We start from the raw sequence: 15,546 nt of genomic DNA, 5'->3' as shown, positions 1-15,546 counted from the left end.
CACTAGAATCATCCACACAATCAGTCTGCACAACGCAGGCAGGCTCATGCACAGTCACTGTGGTGCCATCAGTCCACCGTACACAGCAGATGTTCACACCGCCAGGCTGGTGCCATGGGTGCAGTCTCTCCGCTGTGACTTGAGCTGGTTTCCCCCCCTCACATAGCCTCTCAGCATCCCAAAAAACAGCTACACAAGCTTGGAGAGGAGGATGTGCTCATACGCACACATTTCCGTTCACCTCGGCTATAAAATGTTTACATTCAAGGATCTGACCACTGGGTCTCTTCATCTTTCTTGTGCAAACTCTTCCCATTTATGAGTACTATTTACTAGAGCATTGTTTTGAATTCAACGAGGAAATAGTTGCTATTGCCTCCTTGGTCTTCACAAAGTGAAACAACTGCAGTAAGAAAGATTAGGAGCATTTTATCATGGGAACCCATTGCCATGGTTAATGCAGAGCCTGGGAATGAAAGACCAGGTCCGTATTCCAAATCTGGTGGAATAGACTCAGATCTGGTAGAACAGACGCAGATCTGGTAGAAGAGTCTCCTTATACACTGAGGAGAAGCTTTAACCACTCAGAAATAGATTCTTCTGAGATGGGAACTATATTACTTGTGGCTTTTCACAACCAGAAAAAACAGGCTTAGCTGTCTAAATATTACAGAAGGTTGAAGCCTGAGGATCCTGAGCCAAAAGAGGCCCAGTAAGGTAAGTGCCAAGACCTGGACCTTTCATCTGCTTTTAGCTCTTATTGCTTTATACATTCCCCTGTTCTGGTGATGTCTGAGGATTTTGACTTCGACTGGCAGTCCTATCTCTGCATTCCTTTGGGGAACACATCCATACTCCAGGGTAGGCAGCAGAGCCCTCAGGGTTAGCACTGCAGTACTCAGCATCACAACGCTCAGGGTCTTTGCTGATCTACCCTTGGTGATTTTAATTGTGGAGTTCATCATTTAGCTCTTGTTCACTTTATTACTGATACTTTACGGTTAGTTGTAAGTCAGTGTAAAAGGCTGAGATCAGAGAAGACTGTTGAATTTCTCGAATGGCTCTTTGCAGCCTGCCTGTCTGATCGAGGAGACAAAGAGCCGTCTGTGCTGCTGTAGAAGAAAACCAAAGTAAGAGCTCCAAGGGAAATTTATTACAAGTTTAAGAAACAGATTTCATTTTCTTCCACAAAAAAACTTTGGAGCTGCATAAAAATCAATGGGATTGTGGCCTTGATCCCTTCTAACACCTTTTCATTTAAATATATTATTTATATAGCATGCTTAATATTTTAAAATAATCCAAAACTTCTCTCCCTTTCTTTTGTTGCTTTACTAGCACAGATGTGCCTTTTTAAAAAAACCTTCCAGTAGCCTCTACATAAAATGGTAAGAACGTAATTGTAGTCACAGCAGTGTTTTGCAGGAACACATAGTAGCATTTGAATCTTAAAAATTATTTTGGGGCAGATCTTTTAGTGGATTATAATACTCAGGGATGTCCTGTTTCTATCTTTTAGAAAAGCTTAAAAGCATAAGTTGTATCAATATTCTACTTGCTGAGACTCCAGGTGACAGTCAAGTCATGCTAACAGTTCACTATACAAGCCGTGAAAAAAAAAATTCATCATCTGAATGGCAGCCAGAAAGGGCAGGCAGAGGTTAGAGCATAATAACAGAGTTTGTCAAAGACAAGAGGAGCATAACTGTCAGGAAAGCATACGTTAATCCTCCAGACGCTTGTCTGCAGAAGAAGATTCCTGTGTCCATATACAGGAGGATGGCATTTTATGAGCATGAGAGAAAAACTCTGCATTTAAGTGTTAATTCTTTACTTCTGAATAAGCACATGGTGGTTCTTAATGAATAAGCACATGGTGGATCTTAATGTTGCTATAGGAAACGTATTTTTGCACAATAGAAAACACTAGAGAGAGGATTAACACTTTTTATTACTCAGATTAATCAAGTTTTCTATGGAGATAAATCTTTAACATTGCTACCAACAAGTCAAGACCAGGACATACATCAGATACCAAGGAGCTCATCTGGTGGACACAGCTCCTTTCATAGCCTGCTGGGGCTGCTGGGCAGACCTGTTTTTTCTGTCCAAGTCATCAGTTGATTTATACTTGCATTTCCCTATAGCTGTGGCTTTTACAATAATAATGGAGGCATTGAAGATCTTAAACTAAACACCACTCACAAATTGTCAGACGGAGTTAGATAAACTTTAGTAAAACTATCTGGGAGAACTGTCTGCTTCACTGATAAAGGATAACTCAGGATGTCCAGACATTTCCATAGTGTAAACGTTACAAGGAAAAGCCCATACTGAGACCTGTTTTCATTGATTGCTGGTTGCAAATGTCTGACTCTGAAGGTGTCTGGGCTGTACCTCTGCAGGACTGTCTCCCAAGTGCGGCCGGCACAGTCCTGGCCGCAGTCCTGGAAAGGTTTCAGTTGAAAGGAGCATCTGGGGCGCATCTGGTCAAACCAGGTCCAGTTAGATTGGGTTGTTCCAGGACTTGTGCACATGGTAGAATGGGAAAACTAATTCAGTCCAGTTTTAAGTTAAATTCATTGGGCCTCCAGTGAATCATCATGTACAAGAAGAGAGCTGAGGCTCAGGAGAAACATTTGCTCATTGGAGTGGCTGTGAATTAGTCAATGGTAGAAAAATTACTTGGCTGCCTCATGAATCTTCAATGAATAGATAAGTCTTCTGCAGAACTGAAAAGCTAACTTTCCTTGAATCCTGAACTAGTAAATAGTTATTAGGATGTGAAATACAATGCTCCACTCAGACAGAAAAGCTTCTTCAATGAAGAGAACAATCTTGCGTTTTCTACACCATTCATCAGGTGCACCGCCACAGGTCTGTCCTTCCAATTTTGGAAGACAGTATCTTGAACTAGTGATAATCCTAAAATTAAATGAATGGATTTGAACTTTGAAATGTTTATTTTTATTTGTATCCAGCAAGCTCTTTGAAAAGAAGTTCCTTAGGATACGCAAGGAAACAATGAGGAGTGGGCTGAGGAAGGGCTGCATAGAGCTTCGGCGTGGCTTACAGAAACCAGAGGTCTATAGCCACCATAGCTAGCACACACAAAATACACAGAAGCCTGTGGATGCAAGAGGATTTGGTCACAGAAAAAAATGAATTGGCCCAAGACACTTCACAGTTGCACAAAACTTCCTGTCTCAGAGGAGAGAAAGAGAGTGAGGGGCAAACCCAGAACAGCAATGACAGCTCTGCACATGCATGGTCGCTGCAGCTCTGCCTGTTGAATGTAGTGGTGGAGCCTGGAGCCCATGGCATTCCTGAGACCCAGCTCCTCACATCCACACTGTCCCCCCAGGTGGCCTGACCTCAGCGAAGAAGTGCCATGGCTTGCTGCAAGCAGGTCTGTGGAGCTTCTGGGCAGCACCTATCTCATCTGTTCACTGATGACCCACTGTCACCAAGCGGGGAATGGATTTACAGGGGCTCCTGGGTCGGGCACAGTGAGAGAAGTTCACCATAAGTGGTTCAGTGGGGTCATCCCATAGCTAGCCCTGAGAATACTTCAACAGACGAACTCTTGCATTAAAATTATTGTATGTGCTAAAATAGAAATCTTATTTGACTTGCATCAACAATTGACAAGTGCAATGGTGCTGGAAAGGATCAGACACAACCCTGAATCCCTGGCTTACATGGAGATGAAATTGTGTTTGGCCAGAACAGCAAAAGACCTACCAGGTTCCTGTGAAGAAAAATGTCTTTCTAAGTCCTTCTTTGAGTTATATTTTTTACAGCAGGTACTCACCTGACTACTTTTGTAAGGCATGACTTTGTTTCTAGTGTGGTTTCCTTACTTCTGTCCTTGTAACTTTGCTGTAATTACAGCACCTCTTAGTTGATTAAAAATCTCGTTTATAAGTTCACAATTTCCCATTGCCAAGTAGAGAAACTTTCAGTATGTGTGCCCTAAAAATATCTAATGTTGTTGAGGTTATATTAATTTAAAAGGCAAAGTCCTTCCTTGTTTTTTATTGGGTGTGCTTTCTTGGGTTTTCCTACTGACTTGGTGACTTTCCATTTCTCTCCACAGGGAACCTCATTCCAAATATCAGCTTCTCTCAGTGTTCATTCACAGGACATTCTTGCCTACTAAAATCACATTTTAAGAAAAATAGTTCCAATTAATTTCCATCGCAAGTGCTGACTTCAGCCAGCCCAACACATTTGTACCTCACCCACTCACTGGCATGTCACACCCCTGTCAATGCCATCTCTTCACATTCTATGGAATGATACTTGTCTGGAGTGTTAATCCCTGTAGTGCATCTTTAGTTGGAAGTCTGGAAGCCCTGCCTGCAGGAATCTGCACGGAGAGCAAGTCCCAGAGAGGACTGTGTCCAGTGGGCAACATCAGTGACACAAACCCAGTGCCACGAAACGTGTTCAGCTGCTTCAGCATCCTCAAATCCTCCGTCTTTGGCTGGGTCATTCAAGACTTGCCTGCACTCTCAGACAGTAGGTATGATACTACTAGAGCTGGGTCTGGAGACAATGCAGCTTCCCAGCCAGTTTAAGCCATCAACTAATTAACTAACTTACTAATCATTTCCTCCAGGAACTTACCTGTCAGTGCCTTATTTTTGTACTCATGTAATTTCTTGTGATCCAGTTTCATGTGGTCAGACAGAACATCAGGAAGATAAACTGGGATGCACATTATCTTCATAAAAATATAGATAACTTTGGTCATGCTTCATACACAACCAACATGGAACATACTTTTTACTGTCAAGATCCCTTTGGTGGCTGTGTTTAATGATCCCACCATCACCTCTGTAACTTACAAACCTACTTAATGGAAGTAAAATTTCTTCTTGCCATTTCTCTTCACCTTGTACGTCAAGAGCGAGTCCTAAAACATCGGTGTATTCCTGTCCACTTAAAGCACCAGATGTTCTCTCGTGACTATACTGCCATACCCGAGAGTACGCTCTAAGCTGGAGATCCGCATCCCTCCAGTTCACCTACGCCCAGTAACGAGTGCCCATTTAGCACTTCCCTTCCACAGTAACTGCTTTCTTGCACACAGCTCTTCTTGCAGAAACTGTTCTCTCCAGCTCCTGTTTGTACTGAGAAACCAGCTGTGAGCCATTTCAAGAATGTAGATCTTTGTATGTTTAAAGATATCTCATGTTTGTCATTACTTTAACCAGTGAGACCTGAAATAAAGCAAACTTTTATTTTACATTTAGTTTCAATGAACAAAGTTGAAATAGAGGGAATAAGCATTAATGAAAAGTTCAGATCTAAATGTCTTGGCATGTTTTTAATCTTTTAATTATGCTTTGCATCTCAAGTGCCTTTTAATAGGAAGTAAAATCCGGTTAATACACAGAAGCGGATTTCATAGATGTACATCAGAATGTTACTCTAAGCTCTCCTAGAGATATAAAGCAGACAGCTCATGAAGGTGTGGTATAGGTTGCCCAACTTCTTTACTTTTAATTACACTTAAACTCTAGTCCATTAAAAAAAAGAAGGTAAGATAAGAGACAAAAATAAGAGTGAAAGAGTAAGTGCAAAAGAGGGTAATGCACAGGAAATAACATTTACTCCCATGACACTCTAAAATACCCTTGGTGCCAGCCATCTAAATTACTGCAAATACCAGTGGTCAATACTGGCAGAGATCTTCACCAGTGAACGCAGCCAAACAGCGAGCGGTCAGATACCTTCAAAGACCGATTCAACAAGTGGCCAGTGTCAAGGGAGGGATGTAGCGTTTCTCCTTTGATGTGCAGCCTTCTGAAACCGCGCCTTGAGTCTGGGTGGTCAAACAAACTTCAAAGGGAAACGTGAGTCCTCATCCTATTCAGCTCCTGCATTTTTCAGTGCTTTGCAGAATACTAAAGTTATTTTTATTAAAGAAGTTCAACTTTTCATATTTAAATGTTTGGGGTTTTATTTTGCTTCTGAAATTCAACTGGATTTTACCATCTTTAAACCGAGTATATTCTGTATCCTGTAAAGAAAAAGGACCTACAGTTCTCTGTAAATCAGTTGAAAAATTGCAAAGAAAATAGTACAATGCTTCAGCGTTTTAGTACTCCATTCCTGAATTGTGTTTTAAGTTTAAAAAAACAAAAATATTTAAAGGTTTTAAATACTGCAGACATTTTTCTTATTATCTGCTAATAGCACCTTCTAAATGTTACAAATATAAACAGAACAACTATTTTTTCTATATCCGGGGTTAATTTTGCAAACTTTTTCCAAATATGTGCATAGATTTATTTTATACTCTAAGTAAATTTTACCTGTTTTCACTAAAAGAGATCTAGCAAAATAGGACAACAAAATACAGCATACCCAACATGTACCATAAAACTACCGCATTGGTAATTTCAGGTGCTGTTTATATCACAAATCTAATACGATTTAGTAATCCATACTTTGAAGTGATTTATGGCAGATCCATTAAGAGAAAGAAGTAAAAGACATTATTTTAAAGCTTGGAGAAGTCATCAGTATCCTTTATTCTAGCGTTCTGCAAACAAAAGCAGAAAACAAGACTAAAATGGCTGTATCAATCTTTTAAATTGTTGGATTTATAGTGCATCTTTCAGAAGACAGGCAGCCTCAATTAAATGACTTAAGTTGTTGATGTTCCAGTAAGAAATTATTCTTACAGTTTAAGAAAAGCCCTTTTAATATGAATTGTCAATTTTCAGTTTTAACTTTGGTCAGATAACAGATGAAAGCGAGTAACCCAAAACCCTTGTTAGAGAAACCATTTACGAGCTTCTCTTTAGTCCATTGGAGATCACAATCTCTTTAGCTATAAAGGTCAGCTTGGGAATTCACAGCCTGGGCATTATTTCTGGTACAGCAGCACCGAACACACAAGTGCTCCAGTCTCAATCTACCACTGATGCATTTCACTTCCAGTGAGTGTTATAATTACTGCTTAGTAATTCACAGTTCTTTGAAAATGTATCTATTTTTAAGCCCATAATATTGCCTTAACTTCAAAATTACATTGTATTTATCTTTTTTAGAGCAGTTACCACAAAAGCATGACTTTCTGAACTACCTAAAAAAGGGAGTAACAATCAATAAATTTAAAGTGTGTATCAATATTTTAAGAAGGTTGCAGCAAGAGCATAGCGTGGAAATATATATTCTATGTAATCTAAAGGAGGTCTTTAACTAGAGGTCATGAAAGAAAGAACGCTCTAAACGTTAGGATGAAAGAACTAGTTCAGTTTCTCACTCTTTCATAACTCTGTGTTCACGTGAACAATTCCCACCATTGTTCTGTCCCCGTTTCTCACTTACACAGGAGGGATAAAAACACTGCAGTACTCATCGCCTCACACAGCTCTAAGAAGAAATACATTAAAGTGCCTTAGGTGCAAAAATACTACAGCAACAGAGCAACAAACATGCTATATCTAGTTAGTAAGAAATATCAACTCAGAAGCTCTTACTATACAACAGTATGTTTTATTACTAACAAAGACAGTCATAACAAAACTACTGAACATGTGTATAAAGTTACCCGTTTACAAACATGACTGCAAGAATGAAGGATACTACTTAGTGTGCATTTTCACAGGAGATTTTTCAGATCTTTCTCACTGTCCTTCTCAGCAGCAAGAATTCTGTATATTTTTAATGGGGAAAATATAAAAGAAATAGCATGTCCTATTTGAGGCAATAAATTACAAATGCTAAAATGCAGATGCCATAATATAAATACATTCCATTTTTCATACATGATGGATAAAACAAATAACTTTGGTTTATCAGGACTGCAGTTCCTGTTGATTCAGCATTTACATGACCTTTGTACAATGCAGCTTTGCTTGACTGTTCAAAGTATCACCGTGAATGCTGCCCAAATTGGAACACAGTAATAATATTGTGTCTGCCTCTCTTTCTCAGAGAGGTTTTAATTTCTGTAACAGTCTCTTGGCTTAAGAAATATTCTTATTAGTAATCAAATGCAAGATGCTGAAGTCTTCCAAAATGCACTGACATTTAGGTGTAGAAAACAGCAAAATCCTGGCTCCAAATTATCTCAAGTAATGAATCACATTGACTTCACTGGAGCCAGGATTTCTTAAGAGCCAAATGATGAAATTCTTATCCATGTCAGTAGTACTTGCTCTTGAGAACCACCCTATCATAAGAAAGGCTACATGTATTAAGTTAAGGCCTTCTTGATTTAAAGAAAATATATTGCTGTAGCATATAGAAAATTAAGCTTTGTAGAAAAAGTGTTAAGGTCTTCTTTTAAGTAAAGATATTGTTAAACAAGCCTGTATATTAATAACTCAAGCATTTATTTTCTGCAAGATATTTCTCTACAGAATTTTAAAAAATTAAGTTACTTGCATAGAAACAGCGTGAAACATACACTTTCACTGCAGCTCAGCAAAAAAACCCAAAGCATATGCTTCAGATTCTGTCCCCCATGCCACGAGGGATCTGAAGTGTTTTCTTCTTTGGCATGATGCACTGGAACACCACACGTGGAGGGGCTCCAAGAAGCAATTTTCTGCAGCAGTGCTGCATCAAACGCATTGCCCCTGTAACAGGATGCAGCGATGTCTGACCAGTCTTGCCCCAAATGCACAGTGTATGGTGCATCTTGTATATAAAGGTACAGTCTGCTTTACTGAGAATTAAGTAACATTGTCTGATCACCACAGGACTGTTGACTTTAGTAACAACTTAACGGAAGCATGTTAACTTTACCAAGTTTATACAATACATACAAAACAGTAGTTCTAAATATTGCCCCTATGCAGTCAGTTATTTACAAAATTCATTGTTATGTACAAAATAAACCACTATAATTCCAGATTCCCTCCCTTTCATATTCAGTGTACAAACTACCATAAAACAGTGCTATAATTGATACATCACGACACATAATTTAGAGAGTATTTATAAATTTGTGTATCACTTATTTAAGTGATACTGCTGTTGAAGACACAGTAAAAAAGAGGAAAAAATAACAAGTTTTGAAAAATATCAAAGATGCAGGACTTTTATGCCTTGAAAAGTAACAGTGCTTTCTAAGCATTATTTTAATGCAATTCATTACAAAGTGTTTTTTATATTGGGAATAATATTTGTTTCTCTCATCTTTTTCTTAAATTACTGCTAGTCAATCCAGCTGTGTCCTACAAAACTTCAATTTCCATTATTCCTGGATAGGATTAAATATAGTACATTATTGCTAGCTGTCCCCACAACAAAACTTAACATTTTTTAAGTGCAAAGCAAGACGTGTGTTTTTTAATAAGGCACAGAATATCCATTACTTCCAGTGTAACGCAGAATCCATATCAGTTTTATACACTGAAAATGTTCATATAAAATTTCAGTCTTTCAAGGGTTTGAACTGTTTCCTGAATCCAACTCTCTTCTGGTGTCTGAAGCTGAGTAGACAAGTAGTGATACGGAAGCTGCCTGTGAGACATCCGGTATTTGGGAACAGCTGCTTTGTAATGGAGGAGATTCAATAAAGTCATTTTTAGGAGTTATTCTGTAAGTAATGAAAAATAAAACACAGGGAGTCAACTTTAAGCACAGTGCATTACACTGGAAAAAAAAATACATTTTTGGCAATGAAGTTATGATATATCTTAAACTATACAGTTCTGTATACTTTTCCAAGCTTAGGGTCACCATTGTTCTTTTTCAGAGTTGTCATCTCTCAAAATGATTGCATTGCAGCCACAGATTTCTTGAGGGTCACTGTTCAATAATACAAAAACATCCTACAAGCTGAAGCTCCAGCACTCAACGCTTACAAGGAAGAGAAGAATCCTACAAACGTATAAAATAGCCCATATGCTAAAGATACATGGCTATATGAAATAGTTTGTAAGAATTACAGTACTCTTGACAGCTACTGAGGGTTAGTTGTGTCCTAAGAGTATACTGAGGAGAAAAAATAAAAAACTTACAAAAATAGTGGTAATACACACAAACAAGCAAAAGATTGAGTTAAGGAGCCTTACCTTCCTTCACCTACTCTCTTCATGCTCTCAGCCAAGCTACTCACATCACACGTACTATCTGCTCTGTTTCTTCTTTCCACCTGATCCACGGTCAGCTTAGAACTAGATAACATTTGATCTCCACTGTTTTCACCCTCCTCGACTCTTCGGGGTGATGTTCCGTCTGCCTCTATCTCTTTCTCGGATGTCTCTGGAGAGGTTTTAATTTCTGCAACAGTTTCTTGGCTTAAGTAATCATGATTAGTGATTGCTACTGCAGAAGTTCCATGATTTGTTGTGCCACCTGTACTAGTCCCCATCGACTTCGAAATAACTTTCAATCTGTGTGAAGTTGATTTGTAGTGCTTCTTTTTATGTTTAACTTTGGAATTGTGCCTCAGGAAAAATTCACAAGATTCTTGCAGCACTCTTCGACTCTCACTAATTGGACTGAAATAAAATACAAGCATGTAACTAAATGAAGAGGATAACCTTAGATATAACATAATATAGCTTTGTAGACAAAAACATTAAAGAATAGCAGCCAATGACGCAATCTGAGCTGGATGTTAATGAACAGAAGGAAAAAAATTGTATGTGAAAGAGGAGAAAAAAATCTGATCATAATGGCTCCAAAGAAACGATGTCTGTGGACAATTAAATAAAGCAGATTTCTACATTTCTTACTTCTGCAAGTAGGTCCAATGACTTCGGTAGATTAATCATCTAAGAGAGGAAAGCAGGATTAGCTCACAAGCAGACATATTACCAAATTAACTTTATGTAAAGTAAACCTCATTCAAGTGAAAAAGAGGTAAGCATTATAAATTTGACTTATTTTAAAATTTTTATAGCTGAAAGCAGTTAACATCTGAAATGCAAGAAAAATTATACAGGAAATGGAAAAAGAGGGGAGAGGGAAAGGAAGCTATAAGCTCACCATCAAGGAATGTAGATGTAAAATAAAAGGAGCTTAAGGACTGCTGCCTTGGGAAATCCAAAGAAATAGAGAGATCTTAAAACACAGTATAATTTATGAGTAACACAGATAATCTAAAAAGAAATAATCAAGGAATAAAAGGAATGGAAAAATGTCAACTACAAGAAATGGAGATGACATTTATGATCTGTTTAAATCCATAAATTCACTAAAGCTAAGTAATACAGCTGAATTATTCGGTTTCAGGAAAAAAATAAGGGACAGTAGATTAATACAACAAAAGTGATCCTAAGGAAGGTTCATCGAAAATTAATTTTAAAATAAGACAAGCCTGGCAGAGGAGAAAAACAGAGGATGTTGTTATTGCATGATAGTAAATACAGCTAAGTACTGTGCCAAATGAAGTATTCGGAACATGTGAAAGGATCTAAATTGATGGCTGAAATTATCTTCCCTCATTTGACTGGAAACCAGAGATGTATTAACCAATGAACACAATAATATGTTTTCTGCTCTATGAAGGAGAACAAATCAGCAGAGGAAAGTATTTTGTAGTTTCTGAGAATGTTGTCAAAAAGTCATTGCATATGTAAACCTTCCACAGACTCTGCTGGAATTTTGCTGATGCCCATACACAGCATTTAGACTCCAAAAAAGGAAGGGTCTAAGGACAACATTTTGATCACCTGAGCTATATTTAAAGAAACATGTCTGAAATCCAACTTATTTTAAAGTATACACCTCAAAAAACAGGAACAAAAAATTGTTCTTACTCTCTTTTGCGGTTTCTGTTGAAGAAATTGGCCCATTCAGAACAGGTCTTTTTACTCCCCACCCAGAAGACTGGAGATATGCCAACAATTAATGTCAGCAAATATTTCATCAGAAACAAAAATATTTCTGGTCTTGCTAGTGCCTTTGCCTAGAAGATAAGAAAGTTTAATAAATGCAAAGAAGAAAGCATACTTGTTGATTTATTTTTTTAAACGCAGAAAACAAATTATGTAAAAGAGAGACTTTCTCCTTATTGTTCTTTGTTGAGGCTTGTACTGCGGACAAGTGTTAGACATGTACAGTCAGGTCAGAGCTGGTTAATGTCTACAGCTGAAAACACCAAGAAGAGCTTAGTCAGAATGAAATATTTTTGGTTTAAATTGAAAGGAAAGATAATTTAGGGGTAATAGTATTAGTAACCATGTTCTTCAGAGATAGTTTGTATGTATAAGATTTATCCCTTCAACTCAAAAAGTGGATGAGTTGCGAGTTAATCAGATTAGACAGCATCTTCAAGGAGCCACAGGGAACTACATAGTAGTTTTCTGTTTACTGCAAAATTAATCCAGCTATTTGTAGAACTGGATCATAGGAGCTGAGACATTTAAATCAGAGATTATTATCTTCTGCTCCCATGCTGCAAATTTAATTTACATTACACAGTTTACCTGCCAGTCCCATCTATGAAAGTCATTATTTTTGTTAGCCAGGTAACATTAGCTACTTAAACTAAAGTTTGTTTTAGTTTGGTTTTGATCTGGCCAATGTAATAAAAGTCTACAAGCTAGCTCTGGTAAGCCAAGGCCAAGCATGCCACTTTAAGCTTCTCCACAACTCCACGGTTAGCACATGCTGTTTATTATAGGGACAGATCCCATTAAGTATGTCTTTGTGTAGCATTCCCTGTTGCTATTTACACTTTCCAATAGCTTAATTAAAGGCTGAGAATACATGCTTTTTCTGTGTTATTATGCCAAGCTGTTATATTTAAGCACAAAACAAGTTTGTTTTTCTTTTAAAAGCATAAAAGCCTTGTTTTCAACCTTGTGTATTTTGGACCATTTAGGGTGATACAGAGCTCAGTGTAAAACCCACTGAAGACAAAGTACACTTGTTAACAATGGTAATGGAAGCAAAAATAACCAAAAAGTCTGTGAGCTGTGCTACTCTCAGCTTAAACTGACTTCAGTACAGAAGATACATTGGATGTTTAAGACAGTAGAAGAATCAAGCCTTATTGTTCAATTATGCCTGTGTTTATATTCCTCTTTTTAATGATAGTTTATTGCAGTAAAAACATAGATGGTAAGTGCAAAGCAATGAAAGATGACATGAGACACCTGCATTTCTCTTAGTGATGGTGCTGCCTTTTATATTTGTTCTTAAATGGAAAGAAACAAACCACAAATTACTTGCTATTGCAGGGAGTTTTATGTGCTTACAAGAAATGTAATCCATACAGAGTACTGAACATGGGCGGATTTACTTTAAAAGCCTTTTCAAGGAAATTGGGGTTTTTTTAAGAGTCAAATGTTAAATACAAACAGCTCCACAATTTCAAGTGCTGTTGGGTTGTTTGTTTTGTTTGTTTATTGGGTTATCTTTTCTATTTGTTTTTTGTTTAGTTGGTTTTTTTAATGATTTCTTCACATTACCGAAAATCAGTCTGCAAATGACAGCTATCATGGAAAAAGATATACTGGAAATTCATTTTGCAATTTCAAGTATTTTACACTTCTACACTTTGAAGAAGAAAAAGATGAAAGTGATTTTAAAACTATGGTTATAAGCAACATTTTAAATCCAATTTAGACTCGATTTTCAAGAATCATTATTTCAGCTTCAACTGAAATTGGTGAAAATTCACCTTAGTTACTTAGATACTGAGCGAGGCACCCAAATGTAACAGATACTGTGAAGAATGATCCTCCCTCAACACAGTTTGTAACATGCAGTTTAGACCAATGAGTTGGAATTTAATTAGCGAAAAATTTCAAAGCAAAAGTATCATATCACCAATTTTGACTTAAAAAGCAACTAATCACTACATGTTCTTGAACTGATTACTTACTGTGAAAATAATTTACTAACCATACAGCAGATACAGTGATGCATAAGTGTTTTTGTTAATTAACTTTCCAGTATTATTTATAAAGGAAACTGCTACTTGCCTGATAAGGACAAGGAATATGGTATTGGTCACAGTGGTCAAATACCCAAGTCGTTTCCCAGATTTTCCGGTTCACCAGTTCATAGACATAACATCCAAGAAGTGCTACCAGTGGCACCAAGTATAAACCACTAAAAACTCCAATTCGGATCATAAATTTCTTTAGCTTCTCCTGGTTTCTGCCATCATGCTGTATGACTTGCCGCACATGATTTAAAGAAATAATACCAGCTAAAAGAAGAGAGAGACCGAAAAAAACACAAAGGCACAATGGCAAAAGCACAAAGTACAGAGAGGCATCCAGATCGTAGAGACCCACAAAACAAACTCCACTGATGTTGTCCCCTTCAACTTTGTTCATTGCAAGAAGCATAATGGTTAGAAAACCAGGTATTCCCCATGCAACTGCGTGGAACCACATGGCCTTTTGTGCAATAGCTTCACAGCTCCATTTTCTTCCCGCTGCAAGGAACCAAGTGATTGTAAGAATCACCCACCATATAGTTCCTGCCATAGTGAAAAAATACAAAACCATGAAAAGGACAGTACAGGCTTTGTTCTGGGAGCCAAGAACAACTGTTTCACCAATTTCTAACTTATCATCTGCCTCGTTACAAGCAGTTCTGTTCCCAACTAAAAATCCGATAAAGTACATTAGAGACACTATGCTGTAACAGACGGAGTAATATATGATCGGCCTTTCTGGGTACCTAAACCTTTTAACATCAATCAGAAAAGTCAGGAATGTGAAAAGCGTAGCACAAAGACAAAAGATTGAAACTATTCCAATGAAGCTTTTCGCAACATCCAATTCATAATTTTTGAAGTACATATTGGGACATGGAGGTGCACACTGATCAATTCCTAGAAACTTGTAGCCTTGTCCACTGGTAGTGTGTAGGTGTCGTGGACACCAGAATCCATAATCCCTTCGGGTCTGGCCTGGGGTCTTCTGAGTTCCATGTACGTTTGTGGTTACAGGAGCAGTGGCAGGAACAGTCTCATCACAATTGACTAGTCTACATAAATAAACAGAAGAGGAAATATCTTAATACCCCTCATTCTCAACTATAATTGTTCCTTAGAAATATGAAAAAAATCTGATTCTAAGCACTCTTAAATTTTACAGATACTGCAAAGTGTGCAATATGTGAAAAAAATTAGGTGGCATTTTAAAAAACAGACTTCAAATTTTCAGTTTAGAAGGCTATTCAAACACAGCTATTTAACTGTTGTTCTCTACCTGTTGTTTTATTGCTTATGAAACACTACTCAAATTGCAGTTGGTCTTTTAGAGTCTTAAATTCTACTAAACTTTTATATAGGTACATAAAAATATTTACAGTAGTTGGTTTTTTTATAATCTGGATAACAATACACTGTTGGAGACGGCAAACGATCTTGTCAAAATGCAATCTTCAACCAAGAAACAATGAAAGAAGGATGACAGTTCCTAGAATTAACTGATGATTAGTATATGGTTATTATCATTTTTTGTGTTATAGTGATATTTCATTGTCAACAACAATAAAACTACCTAACTGAAAAAGACAAAAGCAAAAAAGCGTTGTAAAAAAATGATCTCTGTATTTTAGCAATCTTTTTTCTAGTTCCCTAATGTTCTTTTAATTGCTTGA

The 15,546-nt window shown here is 37.4% G+C and overlaps 1 protein-coding gene across 2 annotated transcripts in view; it reads right to left on the bottom strand.

The window, feature by feature from the left end:
* Positions 1-7,495: 7,495 nt before the first annotated feature.
* The window catches only part of FZD6 (frizzled class receptor 6), a 33,937-nt gene continuing 25,886 nt past the window's right edge, over positions 7,496-15,546 (bottom strand). For both annotated transcript variants that reach the window (XM_074886031.1, XM_074886042.1), the window contains exons 4-7: positions 13,911-14,928; positions 11,739-11,887; positions 10,047-10,475; positions 7,496-9,568 (exon numbers count right to left, since the gene is read on the bottom strand). In XM_074886031.1, the coding sequence (XP_074742132.1) occupies positions 9,412-9,568; positions 10,047-10,475; positions 11,739-11,887; positions 13,911-14,928 (1,753 nt within the window). In that variant the 3' untranslated portion in view covers positions 7,496-9,411. The remainder of the gene's footprint in view (positions 9,569-10,046; positions 10,476-11,738; positions 11,888-13,910; positions 14,929-15,546) is intronic.

Source organism: Strix uralensis, chromosome 1 (genome assembly GCF_047716275.1).
Source record: "Strix uralensis isolate ZFMK-TIS-50842 chromosome 1, bStrUra1, whole genome shotgun sequence".
Lineage (NCBI taxonomy): Eukaryota > Metazoa > Chordata > Aves > Strigiformes > Strigidae > Strix > Strix uralensis.
The sequence above is the reverse complement of the archived record's forward strand: the minus strand, read 5'-3'. Positions and strand labels throughout refer to the sequence as shown.